We start from the raw sequence: 22,353 nt of genomic DNA, 5'->3' as shown, positions 1-22,353 counted from the left end.
TTTCTTTCAGCTGGTGACATGACTTTGGACAGGTAAGCTACTGGATGGAGTGGTGTGGCTGGTGTCTCTCGTTGTGATAGGACCGCTCCGATGGCGTAATCCGAAGAATCCACCTCCAGAGTGTATGGTAGATCAGGATTGGGAAACTTCAAGATTGGAGCTGAAGTGAAACGGGACTTCAATTCTAGGAATGCATTGTTTGCTTGAGGATTCCAGCGGAATTGCATAGAACCGGTTAGTGTTGAGAGAGGTTTCGCAATTTTCGATTTTTTTTTAATAAATTTGCGATAATAATTGGCAAATCCTAAGAAACGTTGGAGCTCCTTTTTTGTTGTTGGTATTTTCCAATCAATGACTGTCTGCACTTTATTTTGTTCCATCTCAATTCCGGCAGGAGAAATATGATATCCTAAGAACGATATTTGGTTTGTGTGGAACACACATTTCTCCGGCTTAGCGTACAAGTGATGTGTACGTAAGCGGGAGAGGACCCACCGGACATGTTTAATATGCTCGGATATATTTTTTGAATAGATTAAGATGTCGTCTAGATATATGACGATACATATGTCTAAGAGATCTCTAAAAATATCGTTGATGAAAAATTGAAACGATGCTGGGGCGTTGCAAAGCCCAAATGGCATCACAAGATATTCGTAGAGGCCGTACCTGGTACGGAACGTGGTGAGCCATTCATCACCGTCTCTAATGCGGACCAAATTGTAGGCTCCTCGCAGATCAAGCTTTGTATAAATAGTAGCTTGATGCAATCTCTCTATAAGTTCGGGAATTAACGGGAGAGGGTACCTATTTTTAATAGTCCTCTTATTAAGTTCCCGATAGTCTATTATGGGACGTAGAGATGAATCTTTGTTTTTAACAAAAAAAATTCCTGCTCCAGCTGGAGAGGTGGAGGGACGTATGAAGCCCTTACGTAAGTTTTCATCCAGGTATGTTTTCAAGTAATCCAATTCTGGCTTACTTAGAGGGTACAAATGACCATAAGGAACTACTGCTCCAGGCTGGAGATATATCGGGCAGTCATAGACTCGATGTGGCGGTAGTGCCTCAGCCTCCTTTTTGCTGAATACGTCAATGAAATCGGAATATTCTTCAGGAAGTGTGAGTTCGTTTTCTTGAAGTTGTAGGAGCATACCCTGATGTGGATAGCAGGTGGTCTTGCAATAACTGGATGAGAGATCGACCGACAGGTCCTTCCAATTAATTTGTGGCTGGTGTTGTTGCAGCCAACTTAGGCCTAAGATTATAGGGAACAAAGGTGACGGTATTATATTGAATGTGAGATATTCGGTATGCCCTGATGGTGTTTTTACCTGTAAAGGTATTGTCTGCTGTGTAATGGGACCTGTGGAGATATTGGTACCATCAATAAGGCGAATAGACACAGGTTGTTTCTTGCTCACAAAAGGAATTTTATTGACAGCTACAACATCTTTATCTATGTAATTTCCATAGGCTCCGCTGTCAACTATGGCATTAGTCGTCAGCCTGTTTTGGTCCCACTGTAAATGGAGAGAGAGATAACAGTAAGTGGAATTGCTCTGACAGGCATGTGCAGAGTGAATGTGATGGAACTTATTTTTTCTTGGTTTAAGAAGTACTGGACATTCTTTTACGGTGTGGCTGGGATTTGCACAGTACATACAGAGGTACTGTGTTCTCCTTCGGTTCCGTTCTTCCGAGGTAAGAGGACCTCTAATCACACCTATGTCCATAGGTTCGACTGTAGTCCTGCTGGTAGTTGCTGGTTCAACATAAGTCGAGGGTTTAGAAGAGCTTTCTGGGGTACCCCTCTCAGTTCTCCTTTCTCGCAGCCTTCAATCTATTTGTATTGTTAGCTTCATTAATCCTTCCAAGGTATCGGGAAGCTCTACTCGGGCTAATTCATCCTTTATAGGATCTGAGAGTCCAATCCTGTATTGATTTTTTAGTGCGATGGCATTCCACTGCGAGTCGGTTGAATACAGTTTGAACTCTGTGATATACTCTTCAACCTGACGTCGGCCTTGTTTGAGGCCTCTCATATTGGATTCTGCAGATAACTGTAGGTTTGAATCAACGTAAAGTTCATCCATGGTAGCGAGGAACTGAGGGAGGGAGGATAACACTGGATCATTGGCCTCATACAGCGTATCTGCCCACACCCTAGGTTCCCCTCGTAGGAATGATATCATAGTTAACACTTTGATTTTATCTGTACTATAGGTCTTTGGCTTCAATTGAAACAGCAGAGTGCAAGCATTTTTGAAATGTCTGTAATACTTGCGATTACCTGAGAAGGTATCAGGCAGCGACACTTGAGGTTCTATAATAGTCTCTGTAGTGGGTGGTTTTGGAGTGAGGGAGTCCCTAATTATTCCTCTTAAGGTCTGGTTCTTAACTTGAAGCTCCCTGAGTCCCTGTGAGAGCTGGTCCACTCTCTGGGATAGGTTATACACCACTTGTGGCAATTCTGCTGGGTCCATTTTTATTGGCTTGGTAATATGTGAGAATGGATCTGGATTCGTAGACCACAGCTGCAGAATTGTTTTGGAATAGTGGTGCTTGTTTCACTTCCTTAAGGAGCGCACCTATTGCTCAGGTGCACACAGGTTAAGAAGTGATTTAATAATAGGTGGTTAATACACAGGTCTGAATATTTGTCAGATGGTATAAACAACAGTTAGGGTAGAGGAAGATTGTAAGAATTTGGATTCCAAGCTAATACAAAGGAGATATGGTAGAAACAGGTTATGCAAACATAAAGCAAATCCAGCACAGTAGGGGTTACTGGAGAGAGTAAAGATTCAGAGTGCAGTTCCTCTCTCTGAGCACTCTGTGTGAATCTGCCTGCTAGCAATTGACAGTGAAGGCTGTGAGAGCGCAGCTCCTATGTCTGTGTACTCTGTGTGGAACTGCCTGTTAGCAATTGTCAGTGTGAAGGCTGTGAGAGCACAGCTCCTATGTCTGTGTACTCTGAGTGGAACTGCCTGTTAGCAATTGTCAGTGTGAAGGCTGTGAGAGCACAGCTCCTATGTCTGTGTACTCTGAGTGGAACTGCCTGTTAGCACTTGCCTGTGTGAAGGCGGTGAGGACAGCTGCAGAGTCTGTTGCAGGGAGAGGTGTAACAGCTGAACATCCAATTGTAGAGAGCTGCACCAAGGTTAATTAAATTCTCCTTGTAAAGGTATATTAACTTAGAACAGGATACCTTAGACACTGAGGCTCAGTGTAATTTGTAGAATAGGACGTCCTATATTTGTAATCCAAATTAGGTAGATAGAAGCAATCAAAGTTACTCCAGATACACAGCGTGCAATTCAATAGCAAAACAAATTACCAAGCACTTGTCTGCAGGTGTGCTGGTGCTGAAATAGGGAGAAGGGGTGGAGTTACTAGGTGACTGGAAGATTAACCCTTACACACCCTCTACTTCATGTAAATGGAACAAACACATGCCCTCTCTTTCCTCCTCTCTCACCCTCTGCTTCATGTAAATGGAACACCCACATGCCCTCTCTTCCCTTCTCTCTCACCCTCTGCTTCATATAAATGGTACACCCACATGCCCTCTCTTCCCTTCTCTCTCACCCTCTGCTTCAGAAAAATGGTACACCCACATGCCCTCTCTTCCCTTCTCTCTCACCCTCTGCTTTATGTAAATGGTACACCCACATGCCCTCTTTTCCCCTCTCTCTTCCTCTCTGCTTCATGTAAATGGTACACACACGCACTCTCTTCCCTTCTCTCTCACCCTCTGCTTCATGTAAATGATACACACACATGCCCTCTCTTCCCTTCTCTCTCATCCTCTGCTGCATGTAAATGGTATACACACATGCCCTCTCTTCCCTTCACTCTCACCCTCTGCTTCATGTAAATGGTACACGCACGCACTTTCTTCCCTTCTCTCTCACCCTCTGCTTCATGTAAATGATACACACACACATGCCCTCTCTTCCCTTCTCTCTCACCCTCTGCTTCATGTAAATGATACACACACACATGCCCTCTCTTCCCTTCTCTCTCACCCTCTGCTTCATATAAATGATACACACACATGCCCTCTCTTCCCTTCTCTCTCACCCTCTGCTTCATGTAAATTGTACACACACATGCCCTCTCTTCTCTTCACTCTCACCCTCTGCTTCATGTAAATGATACACACACATGCCCTCTCTTCCCTTCTCTCTCACCCTCTGCTTCATGTGAATAGTACACACACATGCCCTCTCTTCTCTTCACTCTCACCCTCTGCTTCATGTAAATGGTACACACACATGCCCTCTCTTCCCTTCTCTCTCACCCTCTGCTTCATGTAAATGATACACACACATGCCCTCTCTTCCCTTCTCTCTCACCCTCTGCTTCATGTAAATTCTACACACACACACATGCCCTCTCTTCCCTTCTCTCTCACCCTCTGCTTCATGTAAATTCTGCACACACACATGCCCTCTCTTCCTTCTCTCTCACCCTCTGCTTCATGTAAATGATACACACACATGCCCTCTCTTCCCTTCTCTCTTACCCTCTGCTTCATGCAAATGATACACACACATGCCCTCTCTTCCCTTCTCTCTCACCCTCTGCTTCATGTAAATGATACACACACATGCCATCTTTATTTCTTCCCCTAACCCTCTAGTTCATCAAATGGTATTCTGAAAACTGTCTTTATTCTGAATTCAGTCATTTTGGCCATTATTAAATATCTGATAATATATTAATAAAATGGATCTGGTACTTTGCAATAAAGTTATCCTTTTGAATCAAAGACTGTAGTGTAACATTATGTAATCTACTATTATTATTATATGTACATTTAAGTTCTGAAATATGTTGTAGGTGTATATGCTTTATTTTCATTCCTTCAGATGTGCTGTATATTTTAAATATTGAACGTAACATCTGATTTTTAAAATCTACTAAAATACATGTTATCAATCAGTTTCAATATGCCCAACTTATTAAAGGGACAGTCTACTTGATTTTGGTTATTGTCCCAGCTTTACATAACCAATATTGTTATATTAATATACTTATAACCTCAAAAATTGAATTTTTCTAAGCCCCTGCAGGACGCCTCTTATCTCTGCTTTTTATGAGCTTTTCACAGCCAGACAGTTCTAGTTCATGTTTGATATATAGATAGCATTGTGCTCACTCCCGTGGAGAATGATAATGGTTATGGAGGAACCAGCACTAATTGGCTAAAATGCAATTTGCAAAAAGCACTGAGATAAGGGGTAGTCTACAGAGGCTTAGATAAAGGTAATTGCAGAGTTAAAAGTGTATTACTATAATAGTGTTGGTTATGCAAAACTGGGGAATGGGTAATAAAGGGATTATCTATCTTCTAAATAATAACAATTTTCAAGTAGACTGTCCCTTTTAAGTGTATGGCATAAGTAGCCATTGTTATGTTAAACATGAATTGCTTTTAGGGTAAAATAAAATCCTAAACCATGAAATATTGTCTGCAATAAATGACAGATGACATTAATACTGATGTAGATGTTAAAACAGAAGATCTGAGTGTAACGTGTCAGCTGGAAGCTCCAATGCAGGAAATGTGTGACAGTGACAATGAAGGTAAGTGCGTGTGTGACGTGTCTTCTGTTCATGAGGTATTGCCTGGTTTTTTTTTGTTCGTTTTTTTGTAATTTTCTCTTTATTGGAAATAAAAAATAGAATGTTACACACATTGTCAATCTGAAGCTCACAAAGTGAAATTATTTTCATTTTTCTCTCCATCGTCCATAGCTATAGTAATGTTCATTTCAGCAACATAGTCCATTATGTGATTTTAAATTCAATAACCAGGATTTCAATGGAGAGTCTAACTTTGTACATTAAGCGTTATAAGCAATTCAAAATTGGTATATACAGAATGACAACATTATGCACAATACATGTCCCTCTAGTTCCCTACCTACATGGTATGCGTTTGTAGGGCCGTTATGACGGTTTGTTATTTTCCCAAACGTTTAACATGAAGTTGTGTATTTCGACCCTACCAGTTTAATATAATAAGGTATAGCCTGAGCGCCTCACCACTAGTGGGGGCTAGGATATGTTACTTAGTCTGTGATATAATAAAAATATATTGGGTATTTATTAGTTAAAAAGGTATAATGGTGAAAAGTACAAATGGTACACAATTAAAAACAATTTTCCACTGTTAAAATCAATTTTCCACTGTTAAATTAATTCAAATCCATGTGCACATAAGCAATATTACACATATATCTATAATCAGTAATGAAGGTACAATTAAAAAGTTCATATATATGAGAAATATTAATTCCATTTGATGCAGTGTTATGCCACCTTTGTGGCTAACAGAGTGTAGCACTGATCCCCTTGCTGGGTCTCCACAGAGATGTTAATCAAGTTTCAAAGAGTGCTTTGGTTAATTATCTTACTGATCAAAGGTGATCCAGCAAACGGTATGTTTAGTGTTGTTTGTAATCCCAAAGTAGGGGAAACTCCCAATGTATAACAAATATAAATATAAAACTAAAATAAAAATAAGTCCGTGTGTATTCCATTAAAAGTTAAAGTGAAGCCAAAATAAAGTTCAAGCAAGCAAAAAAAAAAATTCAGATCAGCCAAAAGTGAAAGTGTCAGGAACCAAGCCTCCAGATTAAAAAGAAAAAGAAAAGGTCTGGGAGGCATTCTGCTAAGAAGGGTTGTGTGGGGATTTGAACCTGTGGCTCTGTGGTTACTATTCCTGTGTGCTTGTAAGTCGGTTTGCTTGTGTGTTGAGCCACAGCCAGTTCTAGGAATAGCAAGGAACTTAAAAGATCTGATAAATAACTATTTGCCTTACTTGTTATTACACCTGTGCAACACACAGGTGTTCTCAATTCTGGAATGAATCAGAACCAACCCTGTGCAAAACCTCCCTATTTAAGGATGGCTTTTAGTCTGCATTTTTGTCTTCACATTGGATCTGTTTTGTCAAGTCAGAACCTGTTTCCTGTACTTCTTTGGAGAAAGATTTCACCTTTGCACCTGTTTACAAGGTATTACCAGGAGAAAGCCTTTACCTTTAAACCTGTTACCAATCTTCAAGATGTTTCCTGCCTTCAGCAATTAAACCTGTTACCAATCTACAAGTTTGTTTCCTGCTTTAAGCATTTCCTGCACTCAGCAATTACAAGGAGAGAGACTTTACCTTTAAACCTGTTACCAGTTTGCAAGTTGTTTCCTGCATTGTGCAATTCCTGCACTCAGCAATTTCAAGGAGAGAGACTTTACCTTTAAACCTGTTACCAGTTTGCAAGTTGTTTCCTGCATTGTGCAATTCCTGCACTCAGCAATTTCAAGGAGAGAGACTTTACCTTTAAACCTGTTACCAGTTTGCAAGTTGTTTCCTGCATTGTGCAATTCCTGCACTCAGCAATTACAAGGAGAGAGACTTTACCTTTAAACCTGTTACCAGTTTGCAAGTTGTTTCCTGCATTGTGCAATTCCTGCACTCAGCAATTACAAGGAGAAAGACTTTACCTTTAAACCTGCTACCTGTTTACAAGTTGTTTTCTGCCTTGTGCAAATCTTACATTTCAGTTATTACCAAGAGAAAGACTTTCCTTTTTGAATCTGCATCTCAGCTTACTAGTTTTCTTTATTTTCACTCCTGCTGTATGTGGTCTTAACATACCTGAGTAGCATATTTAAATATTCTGCAAGTATTTGCTTAAACAAAGTATTTTGTTGTTTAAATAAATTTGTTTTCATTTTCAATCAGTATGGCTTCTACTAATCTTCCTTTAAAGCAACTGTTCCAGACAATGAGGCTCTCACATGATATCCTGAGACAGAACATGACAGAATGTGAGAGCCTCATTGTCTGGAACAGTTGCTTTAAAGGAAGATTAGTAGAAGCCATACTGATTGAAAATGAAAACAAATTTATTTAAACAACAAAATACTTTGTTTAAGCAAATACTTGCAGAATATTTAAATATGCTACTCAGGTATGTTAAGACCACATACAGCAGGAGTGAAAATAAAGAAAACTAGTAAGCAGAGATGCAGATTCAAAAAGGAAAGTCTTTCTCTTGGTAATAACTGAAATGTAAGATTTGCACAAGGCAGAAAACAACTTGTAAACAGGTAGCAGGTTTAAAGGTAAAGTCTTTCTCCTTGTAATTGCTGAGTGCAGGAATTGCACAATGCAGGAAACAACTTGCAAACTGGTAACAGGTTTAAAGGTAAAGTCTCTCTCCTTGTAATTGCTGAGTGCAGGAATTGCACAATGCAGGAAACAACTTGCAAACTGGTAACAGGTTTAAAGGTAAAGTCTCTCTCCTTGAAATTGCTGAGTGCAGGAATTGCACAATGCAGGAAACAACTTGCAAACTGGTAACAGGTTTAAAGGTAAAGTCTCTCTCCTTGAAATTGCTGAGTGCAGGAATTGCACAATGCAGGAAACAACTTGCAAACTGGTAACAGGTTTAAAGGTAAAGTCTCTCTCCTTGTAATTGCTGAGTGCAGGAAATGCTTAAAGCAGGAAACAAACTTGTAGATTGGTAACAGGTTTAATTGCTGAAGGCAGGAAACATCTTGAAGATTGGTAACAGGTTTAAAGGTAAAGGCTTTCTCCTGGTAATACCTTGTAAACAGGTGCAAAGGTGAAATCTTTCTCCAAAGAAGTACAGGAAACAGGTTCTGACTTGACAAAACAGATCCAATGTGAAGACAAAAATGCAGACTAAAAGCCATCCTTAAATAGGGAGGTTTTGCACAGGGTTGGTTCTGATTCATTCCAGAATTGAGAACACCTGTGTGTTGCACAGGTGTAATAACAAGTAAGGCAAATAGTTATTTATCAGATCTTTTAAGTTCCTTGCTATTCCTAGAACTGGCTGTGGCTCAACACACAAGCAAACCGACTTACAAGCACACAGGAATAGTAACCACAGAGCCACAGGTTCAAATCCCCACACAACCCTTCTTAGCAGAATGCCTCCCAGACCTTTTCTTTTTCTTTTTAATCTGGAGGCTTGGTTCCTGACAGATGCCCCCTCCAAAGAGCGCACTCTGGGCGCTCAAAGCCTGTTCAAACATCTGAAGGTGGGATTTACTAACAAGTGTTCCATTTGAAGCCCTAATACAATCAGATGGAATGGATTCTTTGCTTGGAACAGCTGCCTGAGATTGGGGACCCTTAGAAGATATCCCTGTAGGCATAACAAGAGCTGAAAAACCAAGACAGTTTTGATTTAGAGGTTCCTGATTATACCCAGCAGCTTGCAATGGACTGGCTGATGGGCAGGGTACCTCCGGGTAGGAAAAGACCTCTCCTTCAGAGTCAAGGAATTCGTTATCTGGGTCATATCTGCCTGATGGGTAGAGTACCTCCGGGTAAGGTATGACCTCTCCTTCAGAGTCCAGGAATTCATTTTCTGTGTCATTTATATCCAATTCAACCATCTCATTCAATTCTTTCTCAGTCAATGAGTAGCTGGGTGAAGGTGGTGCAAGGAGGTGTGGATCTTTAGAATTGGCAGAGTCTGATTCAGCTGGAAGATTTGTCACTTTTATGTCTGATGAGTGACTTTTGTTAGATGGATCTCCAACCAGGGCAGAAACAAGGTAATGTGCAGGATTTCCAGGAGGTATTTTTGCAGAGTTCCCCAATGTGGTAGATGCAGAAACAGAGGCAGTGGCATGGGTAGGGGATGTAGTTGAAGTTGTACTGCCAACGACCATCTGTTTCAAATCAGGTACCATTTCTTGAAGTGTGTTAGAAATGGTTGCTTGTAGAATAGATGTATTCTCTGTAGCTGGGTCCTCTCCAGGGGTATCTTTCAGTTTGCTAGTGGAAGAATAATTTGTTCCCTTAACATCAGAGTCCGTTTTAAACTTGGCTGTATCTCGACTTGATCCTCTAGGGGGTCTTACTGGACACCCTGTGATGCGGTGACCAGTTCCCCCACAATAAAAACAGAGGTTAAGCTGTCTTCGCCGAGTCTTTTCCTCTTCTGTTAAGGGTTCTTTAAAACCTTTCCTTGTTTGGGAGGTAACTTCAGACAAGGTTTTGGTTGGGAGAGATAACATTTCCACCAGCTCCATGAAGTTAATCAGTATGTCCTTAATAAACTTTAACACTGATTCCAATACAGCAATAATCCCAGAGGGCTCTCTTTTATGGTCTTCACATTCTGTCATGTTCTGTCTCAGGATATCATGTGAGAGCCTCATTGTCTGGAACAGTTGCTTTAAAGGAAGATTAGTAGAAGCCATACTGATTGAAAATGAAAACAAATTTATTTAAACAACAAAATACTTTGTTTAAGCAAATACTTGCAGAATATTTAAATATGCTACTCAGGTATGTTAAGACCACATACAGCAGGAGTGAAAATAAAGAAAACTAGTAAGCTGAGATGCAGATTCAAAAAGGAAAGTCTTTCTCTTGGTAATAACTGAAATGTAAGATTTGCACAAGGCAGAAAACAACTTGTAAACAGGTAGCAGGTTTAAAGGTAAAGTCTTTCTCCTTGTAATTGCTGAGTGCAGGAATTGCACAATGCAGGAAACAACTTGCAAACTGGTAACAGGTTTAAAGGTAAAGTCTCTCTCCTTGTAATTGCTGAGTGCAGGAATTGCACAATGCAGGAAACAACTTGCAAACTGGTAACAGGTTTAAAGGTAAAGTCTCTCTCCTTGAAATTGCTGAGTGCAGGAATTGCACAATGCAGGAAACAACTTGCAAACTGGTAACAGGTTTAAAGGTAAAGTCTCTCTCCTTGAAATTGCTGAGTGCAGGAATTGCACAATGCAGGAAACAACTTGCAAACTGGTAACAGGTTTAAAGGTAAAGTCTCTCTCCTTGTAATTGCTGAGTGCAGGAAATGCTTAAAGCAGGAAACAAACTTGTAGATTGGTAACAGGTTTAATTGCTGAAGGCAGGAAACATCTTGAAGATTGGTAACAGGTTTAAAGGTAAAGGCTTTCTCCTGGTAATACCTTGTAAACAGGTGCAAAGGTGAAATCTTTCTCCAAAGAAGTACAGGAAACAGGTTCTGACTTGACAAAACAGATCCAATGTGAAGACAAAAATGCAGACTAAAAGCCATCCTTAAATAGGGAGGTTTTGCACAGGGTTGGTTCTGATTCATTCCAGAATTGAGAACACCTGTGTGTTGCACAGGTGTAATAACAAGTAAGGCAAATAGTTATTTATCAGATCTTTTAAGTTCCTTGCTATTCCTAGAACTGGCTGTGGCTCAACACACAAGCAAACCGACTTACAAGCACACAGGAATAGTAACCACAGAGCCACAGGTTCAAATCCCCACACAACCCTTCTTAGCAGAATGCCTCCCAGACCTTTTCTTTTTCTTTTTAATCTGGAGGCTTGGTTCCTGACAGAAAGTGAACTTGCAAAAAAGGACAAAAACTGCAAATGTATGCAACAATGCCAAAAAGTGCAACAATCCCAAACATTGTATAAAAATGCAAAAATACAAGTGTGCGTGAAGAAACTAAGTGGTGAATACTGGTGATTGAGAAAATAGGTCTCTTAAGATCCAAATGTGTGCAAAGCTGCAGAGCTGATGCTGCTAGCAAAAATAGAAAGTCAAATTTTTCTGGTGACTGTCCTGCTCCTAGGTGGGTTCTTCTGTGAAAGATAATCCATATAGTGTAGTATGTTCAAGTACAGGTTTAATAATAAGAATAAGGCTTATCAGATGCTTTGTCAACGCGTTTCGCCCTCTCAGAAGGCCTTTCTCATTTGGATCTTAAGAGACCTATTTTTTCAATCACCAGTATCACCACTTAGTTTCTTCACGCACACTTGTATTTTTGCATTTTTATTAAATTTTTGGCATTGTTGCATTTTTTGGCATTGTTGCATAAATTTGCAGTTTTTGTCCTTTTTTGCAAGTTCACTTTTAAAGTAATACACACGGATTTATTTTTATTTTATTTTTATATTTTTTATACATTGGGAGTTTTGCCTATTTTATTTTTTCTACATTGGAAGTTTCACCTACTTTGGGATTACAAACAACACTAAACATACCGTTTGCTTGATCACCTTTGATCAGTAAGACAATTAACCAAAACACTCTTTGAAACTTGATTTTTTTTTTTTTTTTTTTTATAATTGTTTATTAGCCATTTCAGCATGCCATTCCATTGACAGAAAGAAAAAATAGAGCAACACAAAAAACCTCAGGTATCCCTGAAGATGTAATACAAACGATACACTTAATAATAGTGTCATGTCATCACATTATTATACATAGATTTAAATAAAACACATTGCTCCGGACATTTGAAAGTATGTATCTAAATATATTAACAAAAAAAAAAAAAGAAAAATATTTCTATGGGGTCAATAATTGTTACTAAAACCTTATTTGCATGATGAAATTGGAATTTTCTTATATCATAAAAAAAAAAAAAAAGAGAAAAAAAAAAGGACAGCGGGACAGAAAAAAAAAAAAAAAGAAGAGATTTACCCTCCCGGCCCCCTCGTCCCCCGTCCCCATACTAACCCCCAATGGTTAACTACACAGGGTATTCATTATTCGCTATAGCTTGTTCCATGTATATTGTACCCCTGAAAGGTGCAATTATCTGTCTCTGTATGTTTTCTGGTAAGCTAGTAATTACACTTTTCCATTTACAAAAAAATTTCTTAACTGGGGCTTCTAAGTTTACAGACGTGTCAATTTGTTCTAAGATAATTTGATTTTGAAGCTTTTGTTTGAATTCTTTCAAGCTTGGGGCCTTTTTAGATTTCCAGTATTTTAAAATTAAAAGCCTTCCCGTAATAATTATATTATTCAGTTGTCGAATGTTTTTAAGAACAGTCTCTTCTTGATTAATGAAGAAAAAGACATTCTTATCTGTTATTTGAAAATTACATTGATTAATTTTACTAACCCAGTTACCTATCTTGTACCAAAATCTTTTAATTTTATAACAGTACCAGAAACAATGCTGCAGATCTGCGCTATTACTCTTACACTTCTGGCAAGATGTCATAGATTTGTCCCATTTAGCCTTTACTTGTGGGGTAATATAGGCTCTATTTATAAATTTGGTATGTGTCTCCCTCCTTGAGGTGGAGACTGTCGCTCTATCTATAAGGCTAAAACTTTCTTGGATTCTTTCTGGCGGGATCAGCCAGATTTCTGCTAGTTTTTGTAGATTACTGAAACCGTTATTAGAGATAATCAGTCTATATATTGTTGAAATACTATACCTACCTGCCTTGAAAAGCTTTAAAATGGGTTCTATAGGGTCCCAGGCATCTATCGCCAGATTATTTTGTAGTATTTCTTCTAGATAGTGCCTAATTTGTAGAAAGGCATAGAATTCTTTGTTTTTTATCTCATAATCTTGCTTTATTTTAGCAAAGGTCTTACAAGTCCATGCTTCTCTATCTATAAATTGAAATACATTGGTAATCCCTTTTTGAGCCCAAGTCTTAAATATACTTGAATCCAATGCTGGCACAAAGTTAGGGTTTCCCACTATAGGTAGATAGGTAGAAAAAGAGCTGTCGATGTCTAAAATGTGTAGTATTCTTTGCCATGCAGTAATTACCATCTGTATGACGGGTAGGTCTCTAATTTTATGAGGCCTTTTATCTCTAGGTATATGAAGAAGAGCATTAAGAGAAAATGGGTATACTAGGACTCTTTCTAATGGGAGGGCTGCGTAGTAATCAGTTTCTGTCAGCCAATCTAAGGCGATCTTAACAATGCAGACTAAATTATACATTTCTATATCAGGTAACCCTAGCCCTCCTTCGGTTCTAAACAACATAAGTTTTTTATACGAGATTGCCTTCCTTTTTTCCCCCCAGAGAAATTGTATACACTCTTGTTTGAACCTATTAAGGTCCTTTTTTTTAATTATTATTGGTAAATTTTGCATTAGGTACAACAATTTGGGGAATAGAAGCATTTTAATTAAATTAACTTTGCCTGTTAACGTAAGCTTAAATTTTGCCCACTTTTCCATATATTATTTTATTTTAAGAAAGATTGGTGGGTAGTTAAGGTCGTACCAATCTTCAAAATTAGTTGACAGTTTAATACCCAGATACGTGAAGTGATCTTTTGTTTCTCTAAAGGGGGAAATTTGTAACGAATCCTTATTTTTTTTAAGCCAATAAATTTCTGTTTTTGTGAGGTTTACTTTATAGCCCGAAAAAACCCCGAAATCACGTAGTATTTGGTTTAAAGTAGGAATATTTTTTTTTGTATTGGATAATAACACTAATAGATCATCCGCATATAGCAGTGTTGTTATCTTCCTTTTACCTATTTTAATCCCCTCCAGTTCTTTCCTGAGCTGGATAGCCAGAGGCTCGAGCGCTAGATTAAATAAATAAGGAGACAATGGGCAACCCTGTCTTGAGCCCTTGTGTAAAGGAAAATAATCTGTAATGGTGTCATTAATAATGACTGCGGCAGACGATAACTGGTATATTGCTTGTATAAATTGAAAGAAAGGGCCCTCGACTCCATATTTTTTCAATGCTGTAAATAGATGATCCCAAGTTATGGAGTCGAAGGCCTTCTCTGCATCAATTGATACTATTGCTGCGTCTAAATCTGTGGTATATAATTCCGTTTCTACTTGTTTGTGGTATATATTAAGTACTAGCTGGAGTTTACGTAGATTGCGTGATGAGTTTCTGCCTGGCATGAAGCCCACCTGGTCTTTATGAATAAGGGATCCAATAACATGTTTAAATCTTTGTGCAATTATAGACATTAAAAGTTTATAATCACTATTTAGTAGTGAAATCGGCCTATATGAGCCTATTTCCTCTGGGTTTTTGTTTTTTTTAAGAATCAAAGTTATAAGTGATGCCGCAAAATATTTTGAACGTAAATTATTTTTAATAAAAAATTGGTTGAATAAGGAGACTAATAATGGTGCAATGTCCTCCGCTAGTAATTTATAGAGTTCTGAAGGGAGTTGGTCTGGACCAGCAGCTTTATTGGATGCCAGTTTTTTAATTGCATTAGTTACTTCAAGTAAAGTGATAGGAAGATTTAGTTCGTCCAGACTTGATTTATCTAATCTTGGGACCCCAATTTTGTCCCAGAACTCATTTTTAGCTTGTGTATCGATTACTGTCTCAGAGTAGACTTCCTTAAAATATTTACATATATAACTTTGAATTGCTGAGTTATTTATAATACGGCTTTCTGTAGTCTTAATAGCTGTAACTGGCTCTTTTTTCTTTTTGGCTCTAGTTAAATTAGCTAGAGCTTTGCCTGCTTTACCCCCATGTCTATAGAAAAAAAACCTCTTCCTAAGATCGTCTTGTGCCACCTTTTGTGTCAGAAATAATTCCCTTTCTTTTTTAACTTTTTGATATGTTAGCCAAAGTACCTCGGATGGGTCACTAGTGTAAGAATTAAACGCATTACGTAACTGTGAGGCAAGTTCTAAATCCCTAGCCATTTGCTTTCTTTTTTGTACTACCAAATATGCTTTTATTTCACCCCTTATCACTGCCTTAAAGGTCTCCCAAAGTATTTCTGTTTTAATTTCACTTGTTTCATTAGTCTGTTTGAATTCTATCCATTTTAATCTTAGCCATGCCTTAAATTGTGCATTTGACACAAGATGTCTAGGAAAGAACAGCCTGCCCAAATTCATTTCTTGTGGGTTGCGTATTTTAATATGTAAGGTGATGATGGCATGATCTGAAATAAGTATTTGTTGTATTTCGGGTTTCAATTCTAAACGCAGCATTTTATCACTTACTAAGAAATAATCTAGCCTAGACAATGTACGATGTGCGTATGACTCACATGAAAAATTTTTCAGGTCTGGATTTTGAATCCGCCAGATATCATTAAGGTGTAGTAAATTAGAGAAGTTCTTAAATATTTTAGCTTCTTGTTTACTATTTTTATTTAATGATGGCTTTAATCTATCTAGTGTGGGGTATTTAACTATGTTTAAATCGCCTGCCACAATTAGATTCTCTGAAAAGTAGGGTAGTAATTTTCTTTGTAACTTTACCCAGAAGGCATTATCTGTTTTATTAGGGCCATAAATATTGCAAAATGTAAATTTCGTCCCGGCTATTTCAAGTTGCATGATGAGATATCTCTCATCTTGGTCTATCTCCGTATTGAATATTTTAAATTGAATTTTTTTATGAAACAAAAAAGCGACCCCTTTTCTCCTGTTAAGTGTGGTCAGTCCACGGGTCATCATTACTTCTGGGATATTAACTCCTCCCCAACAGGAAGTGCAAGAGGATTCACCCAGCAGAGCTGCTATATAGCTCCTCCCCTCTACGTCACCTCCAGTCATTCTCTTGCACCCAACGAATAGATAGGATGTGTGAGAGGACTGTGGTGATTATACTTAGTTTCATACCTTCAATCAAAAGTTTGTTATTTTATAATAGCACCGGAGTGTGTTATTCCTTCTCTGGTAGAATTTGAAGAAGAATCTACCTGAGCTTTTTCTATGATTTTAGCCGGCGTAGTTAAGATCATATTGCTGTTTCTCGGCCATCTGAGGAGAGGTAAACTTCAGATCAGGGGACAGCGGGCAGATTAATCTGCAAAGAGGTATGTAGCAGCTTATTATTTTCTGACAATGGAATTGATGAGAAAATTCTGCCATACCGATATAATGTAAACTCAGCCTTAAATGCAGTAGCAGCAACTGGTATCAGGCTGTCATGTATGTATATTTTACACTTCAGTATTCTGGGGAATGGCACTTCACTGGAATTATACTGTATGCATAAGACTTTAGCCTAATTTGCAGGGACTAGCAACAGGCTTTTTAATAACACTTAATTTATTTAATGTTAAACGTTTTTGCTGGCATGTAAAATCGTTTAATTTTCTGAGGTACTGGGTGAAAAAATGTTTTGGGCACTATTTTTTTCCACTTGGCAGTCGTTTTATTTAATTTAAGACAGTTTACTGATCTCTCTCACTGTTGTGTGCGAGGGGGAGGGGCCTTTTTTGGCGCTTTTGCTACGCATCAAAAAATTCAGTCAGAAGTTTATTGTCTTCCCTGCATGATCCGGTTCATCTCTACAGAACTCAGGGGTCTTCAAAACAAATTTTGAGGGAGGTAATCACTCACAGCAGAGCTGTGAGATTGTAGTTGACTGTGATAAAAAACGTTTATTTCTGTATTTTTTTTCTGCTATCAGGGTTAGTTATCCTTTGCTAATGGGAGCAATCCTTTGCTAAAATTGTGTTCTTACAAAGATTTGATGCTATAACTTCTCAGTTTATTAATTCTCAACTGTCATAACTTTTTCTGTGCTTCTTATAGGCACAGTACGTTTTGATATTATAGTAAATTCCTTGAAAAGTATTTCCAAGTTGCTAGTTTATTTGCTAGTGTGTTAAACATGTCTGATTCAGAGGAAGATATCTGTGCTATATGTGCTAAAGCCAAAGTGGAGCCCAATAGAAATTTATGTACTAACTGCATTGATGCTACTTTAAATAAAAGTCAATCTGTACAAATTGAACATATTTCACCAAACAACGAGGGGAGAGTTATGCCGACTAACTCGCCTCACGTGTCAGTACCTGCATCTCCCGCTCGGGAGGTGCGTGATATTGTAGCGCCGAGTACATCTGGGCGGCCATTACAAATCACATTACAGGATATGGCTACTGTTATGACTGAAGTTTTGGCTAAATTACCAGAACTAAGAGGTAAGCGTGATCACTCTGGGGTGAGAACAGAGTGCGCTGATAATATTAGGGCCATGTCAGACACTGCGTCACAATTTGCAGAACATGAGGACGGAGAGCTTCATTCTGCGGGTGACGGTTCTGATCCAAACAAACTGGATTCAGACATTTCAAATTTTAAATTTAAGCTGGAAAACCTCAGTGTATTACTAGGGGAGGTGTTAGCGGCTCTGAATGATTGTAACACAGTTGCAATACCAGAGAAAATGTGTAGGTTGGATAAATATTTTGCGGTACCGTCGAGTACTGACGTTTTTCCTATACCTAAGAGACTTACTGAGATTGTTACTAAGGAGTGGGATAGACCCGGTGTGCCGTTCTCACCCCCTCCTATATTTAGAAAGATGTTTCCAATAGACGCCACCACACGGGACTTATGGCAAACGGTCCCTAAGGTGGAGGGAGCAGTTTCTACTTTAGCTAAGCGTACCACTATCCCGGTGGAGGATAGCTGTGCCTTTTCAGATCCAATGGATAAAAAGTTAGAGGGTTACCTTAAGAAAATGTTTGTTCAACAAGGTTTTATATTGCAACCTCTTGCATGCATTGCGCCTGTCACGGCTGCAGCAGCATTTTGGTTTGAGTCTTTGGAAGAGACACTTGAATCAGCTCCATTAGATGAGATTACACACAAGCTTAAAGCCCTTAAGTTAGCTAACTCATTTATTTCGGATGCCGTAGTACATTTAACTAAACTTACGGCTAAGAATTCCGGATTCGCCATTCAGGCACGCAGAGCACTGTGGCTAAAATCCTGGTCAGCTGACGTTACTTCTAAATCTAAATTGCTTAATATACCTTTCAAAGGGCAGACCTTATTCGGGCCCGGGTTGAAAGAAATTATCGCTGACATTACAGGAGGTAAAGGCCATGCCCTGCCTCAAGACAGAGCCAAACCTAAGGCTAGACAGTCTAATTTTCGTTCCTTTCGTAATTTCAAAGCAGGAGCAGCATCAACTTCCTCTGCACCAAAACAGGAAGGAGCTGTTGCTCGCTACAGACAAGGCTGGAGACCTAACCAGTCCTGGAACAAGGGCAAGCAGACCAGGAAACCTGCTGCTGCCCCTAAGACAGCATGAATTGAGGGCCCCCGATCCGGGAACGGATCTAGTGGGGGGCAGACTTTCTCTCTTCGCCCAGGCTTGGGCAAGAGATGTCCAGGATCCCTGGGCGTTAGAGATCATATCTCAGGGATACCTTCTGGACTTCAAATCCTCTCCCCCAAGAGGGAGATTTCATCTGTCAAGGTTGTCAACAAACCAAATAAAGAAAGAGGCGTTTCTACGCTGCGTACAAGATCTTTTATTAATGGGAGTGATCCATCCGGTTCCGCGGTCGGAACAAGGACAAGGGTTTTACTCAAATCTGTTTGTGGTTCCCAAAAAAGAGGGAACTTTCAGGCCAATCTTGGATTTAAAGATCCTAAACAAATTCCTAAGAGTTCCATCGTTCAAAATGGAAACTATTCGGACAATTTTACCCATGATCCAAAAGGGTCAGTACATGACCACAGTGGATTTAAAGGATGCTTACCTTCACATACCGATTCACAAAGATCATTACCGGTATCTAAGGTTTGCCTTTCTAGACAGGCATTACCAGTTTGTAGCTCTTCCATTCGGATTGGCTACGGCTCCAAGAATCTTCACAAAGGTTCTGGGTGCTCTTCTGGCGGTACTAAGACCGCGAGGAATTTCGGTAGCTCCGTACCTAGACGACATTCTGATACAAGCTTCAAGCTTTCAAACTGCCAAGTCTCATACAGAGTTAGTACTGGCATTTCTAAGGTCGCATGGATGGAAGGTGAACGAAAAGAAGAGTTCTCTCTTTCCACTCACAAGAGTTCCCTTCTTGGGGACTCTTATAGATTCGGTAGAAATGAGGATTTACCTGACAGAAGACAGGTTAACAAAGCTGCAGAAAGCATGCCGTGTCCTCCATTCCATTCAACACCCGTCAGTAGCTCAATGCATGGAGGTGATCGGCTTAATGGTAGCGGCAATGGACATAGTACCCTTTGCACGCCTACATCTCAGACCGCTGCAATTGTGCATGCTAAGTCAGTGGAATGGGGATTACTCAGACTTGTCCCCTACTCTGAATCTGGATCAAGAGACCAGAAATTCTCTTCTATGGTGGCTTTCTCGGCCACATCTGTCCAGGGGGATGCCATTCAGCAGACCAGACTGGACAATTGTAACAACAGACGCCAGCCTACTAGGTTGGGGCGCTGTCTGGAATTCTCTGAAGGCTCAGGGATCATGGACTCAGGAGGAGAGTCTCCTGCCTATAAACATTCTGGAATTGAGAGCAGTCCTCAATGCTCTTCTGGCTTGGCCCCAGTTAACAACTCGGGGGTTCATCAGGTTTCAGTCGGACAACATCACGACTGTAGCTTACATCAACCATCAGGGTGGGACAAGAAGCTCCTTAGCAATGATGGAAGTATCAAAGATAATTCGCTGGGCAGAGTCTCACTCTTGCCACCTGTCAGCAATCCACATCCCGGGAGTGGAGAACTGGGAGGCGGATTTCCTAAGTCGTCAGACTTTTCATCCGGGGGAGTGGGAGCTTCATCCGGAGGTCTTTGCCCAAATACTTCGACGTTGGGGCAAACCAGAGATAGATCTCATGGCGTCTCGACAGAACGCCAAGCTTCCTCGTTACGGGTCCAGATCCAGGGATCCGGGAGCGGTTCTGATAGATGCTTTGACAGCACCTTGGACCTTCGGGATGGCTTATGTGTTTCCACCCTTCCCGATGCTTCCTCGATTGATTGCCAGAATCAAACAGGAGAGAGCATCAGTGATTCTAATAGCGCCTGCATGGCCACGCAGGACTTGGTATGCAGATCTAGTGGACATGTCCTCCTGTCCACCTTGGTCTCTACCTCTGAAACAGGACCTTCTGATCCAGGGTCCCTTCAAACATCAAAATCTAATTTCTCTGAAGCTGACTGCTTGGAAATTGAACGCTTGATTTTATCAAGACGTGGTTTTTCTGAGTCAGTTATTGATACCTTAATACAGGCTAGGAAGCCTGTTACCAGAAAGATTTACCACAAAATATGGCGTAAATACTTATATTGGTGCGAATCCAAGAGTTACTCCTGGAGTAAGGTTAGGATTCCTAGGATATTGTCTTTTCTACAAGAAGGTTTAGAAAAGGGTTTATCCGCTAGTTCCTTAAAAGGACAGATTTCAGCTCTGTCCATTCTTTTACACAAACGTCTGTCAGAAGTTCCGGACGTTCAAGCTTTTTGTCAGGCTTTAGCTAGGATCAAGCCTGTGTTTAAAACTGTTGCTCCGCCATGGAGTTTGAACTTAGTTCTTAATGTTTTACAGGGTGTTCCGTTTGAACCCCTTCATTCCATTGATATCAAGCTGTTATCTTGGAAAGTTCTGTTTTTAATGGCTATTTCCTCGGCTCGAAGAGTCTCTGAGTTATCTGCCTTACATTGTGATTCTCCTTATCTGATTTTTCATTCAGACAAGGTAGTTCTGCGTACTAAGCCTGGGTTCTTACCTAAGGTAGTCACTAACAGGAATATCAATCAAGAGATTGTTGTTCCATCTTTGTGTCCTAATCCTTCTTCGAAGAAGGAACGTCTGCTACACAATCTAGATGTAGTCCGTGCCCTGAAATTTTATCTACAGGCAACTAAGGATTTTCGACAAACGTCTTCCCTGTTTGTCGTTTATTCTGGTCAGAGGAGAGGTCAAAAGGCTTCGGCCACCTCTCTCTCTTTTTGGCTTCGTAGCATAATACGGTTAGCCTATGAGACTGCTGGACAGCAGCCTCCTGAAAGAATTACATCTCATTCTACTAGAGCTGTGGCTTCCACTTGGGCCTTTAAGAATGAGGCTTCTGTTGAACAGATTTGCAAGGCTGCAACTTGGTCTTCTCTTCATACTTTTTCAAAATTTTACAAATTTGACACTTTTGCTTCTTCGGAGGCTGTTTTTGGGAGAAAGGTTCTTCAGGCAGTGGTTCCTTCCGTATAAAGAGCCTGCCTGTCCCTCCCGTCATCCGTGTACTTTAGCTTTGGTATTGGTATCCCAGAAGTAATGATGACCCGTGGACTGACCACACTTAACAGGAGAAAACAAAATTTATGCTTACCTGATAAATTCCTTTCTCCTGTAGTGTGGTCAGTCCACGGCCCGCCCTGTTTTTTATGGCAGGTAAAAAAATTTTGAATTATACTCCAGTCACCACTACACCCTTTGGCTTCTCCTTTCTCGTTGGTCCTTGGTCGAATGACTGGAGGTGACGTAGAGGGGAGGAGCTATATAGCAGCTCTGCTGGGTGAATCCTCTTGCACTTCCTGTTGGGGAGGAGTTAATATCCCAGAAGTAATGATGACCCGTGGACTGACCACACTACAGGAGAAAGGAATTTATCAGGTAAGCATAAATTTTGTTTTTTTCTATTCAAACATGGTGTACCCACTACTTTGCCTACCCAATCAGTTTTGAGTTTGCCTAGCTCAATTTCATTCAAATGCGTTTCTTGAAGAAAAGCAATGTCTACTTTATATCTTTTTAACTGTTTTAATATCTTTTTACGTTTCTGTGGCGAAGTTATCCCCCCAACATTCCAGGAGGCGAGATTA

The 22,353-nt window shown here is 39.8% G+C and overlaps 1 protein-coding gene across 1 annotated transcript in view; it reads left to right on the top strand.

Moving 5' to 3' along the window:
• The window catches only part of LOC128657908 (zinc finger protein 484-like), a 437,171-nt gene that overhangs the window by 396,076 nt on the left and 18,742 nt on the right, over window positions 1-22,353 (top strand). The window contains exon 5 of the mRNA XM_053712335.1: window positions 5,497-5,595. Coding sequence (XP_053568310.1) covers window positions 5,497-5,595 — 99 coding nt within the window. The remainder of the gene's footprint in view (window positions 1-5,496; window positions 5,596-22,353) is intronic.

The sequence above is a fragment of the Bombina bombina genome, chromosome 4, assembly GCF_027579735.1.
Source record: "Bombina bombina isolate aBomBom1 chromosome 4, aBomBom1.pri, whole genome shotgun sequence".
Classification (NCBI taxonomy): Eukaryota; Metazoa; Chordata; class Amphibia; order Anura; family Bombinatoridae; genus Bombina; species Bombina bombina.
This window is presented reverse-complemented; position numbering and strand designations above follow the sequence as displayed.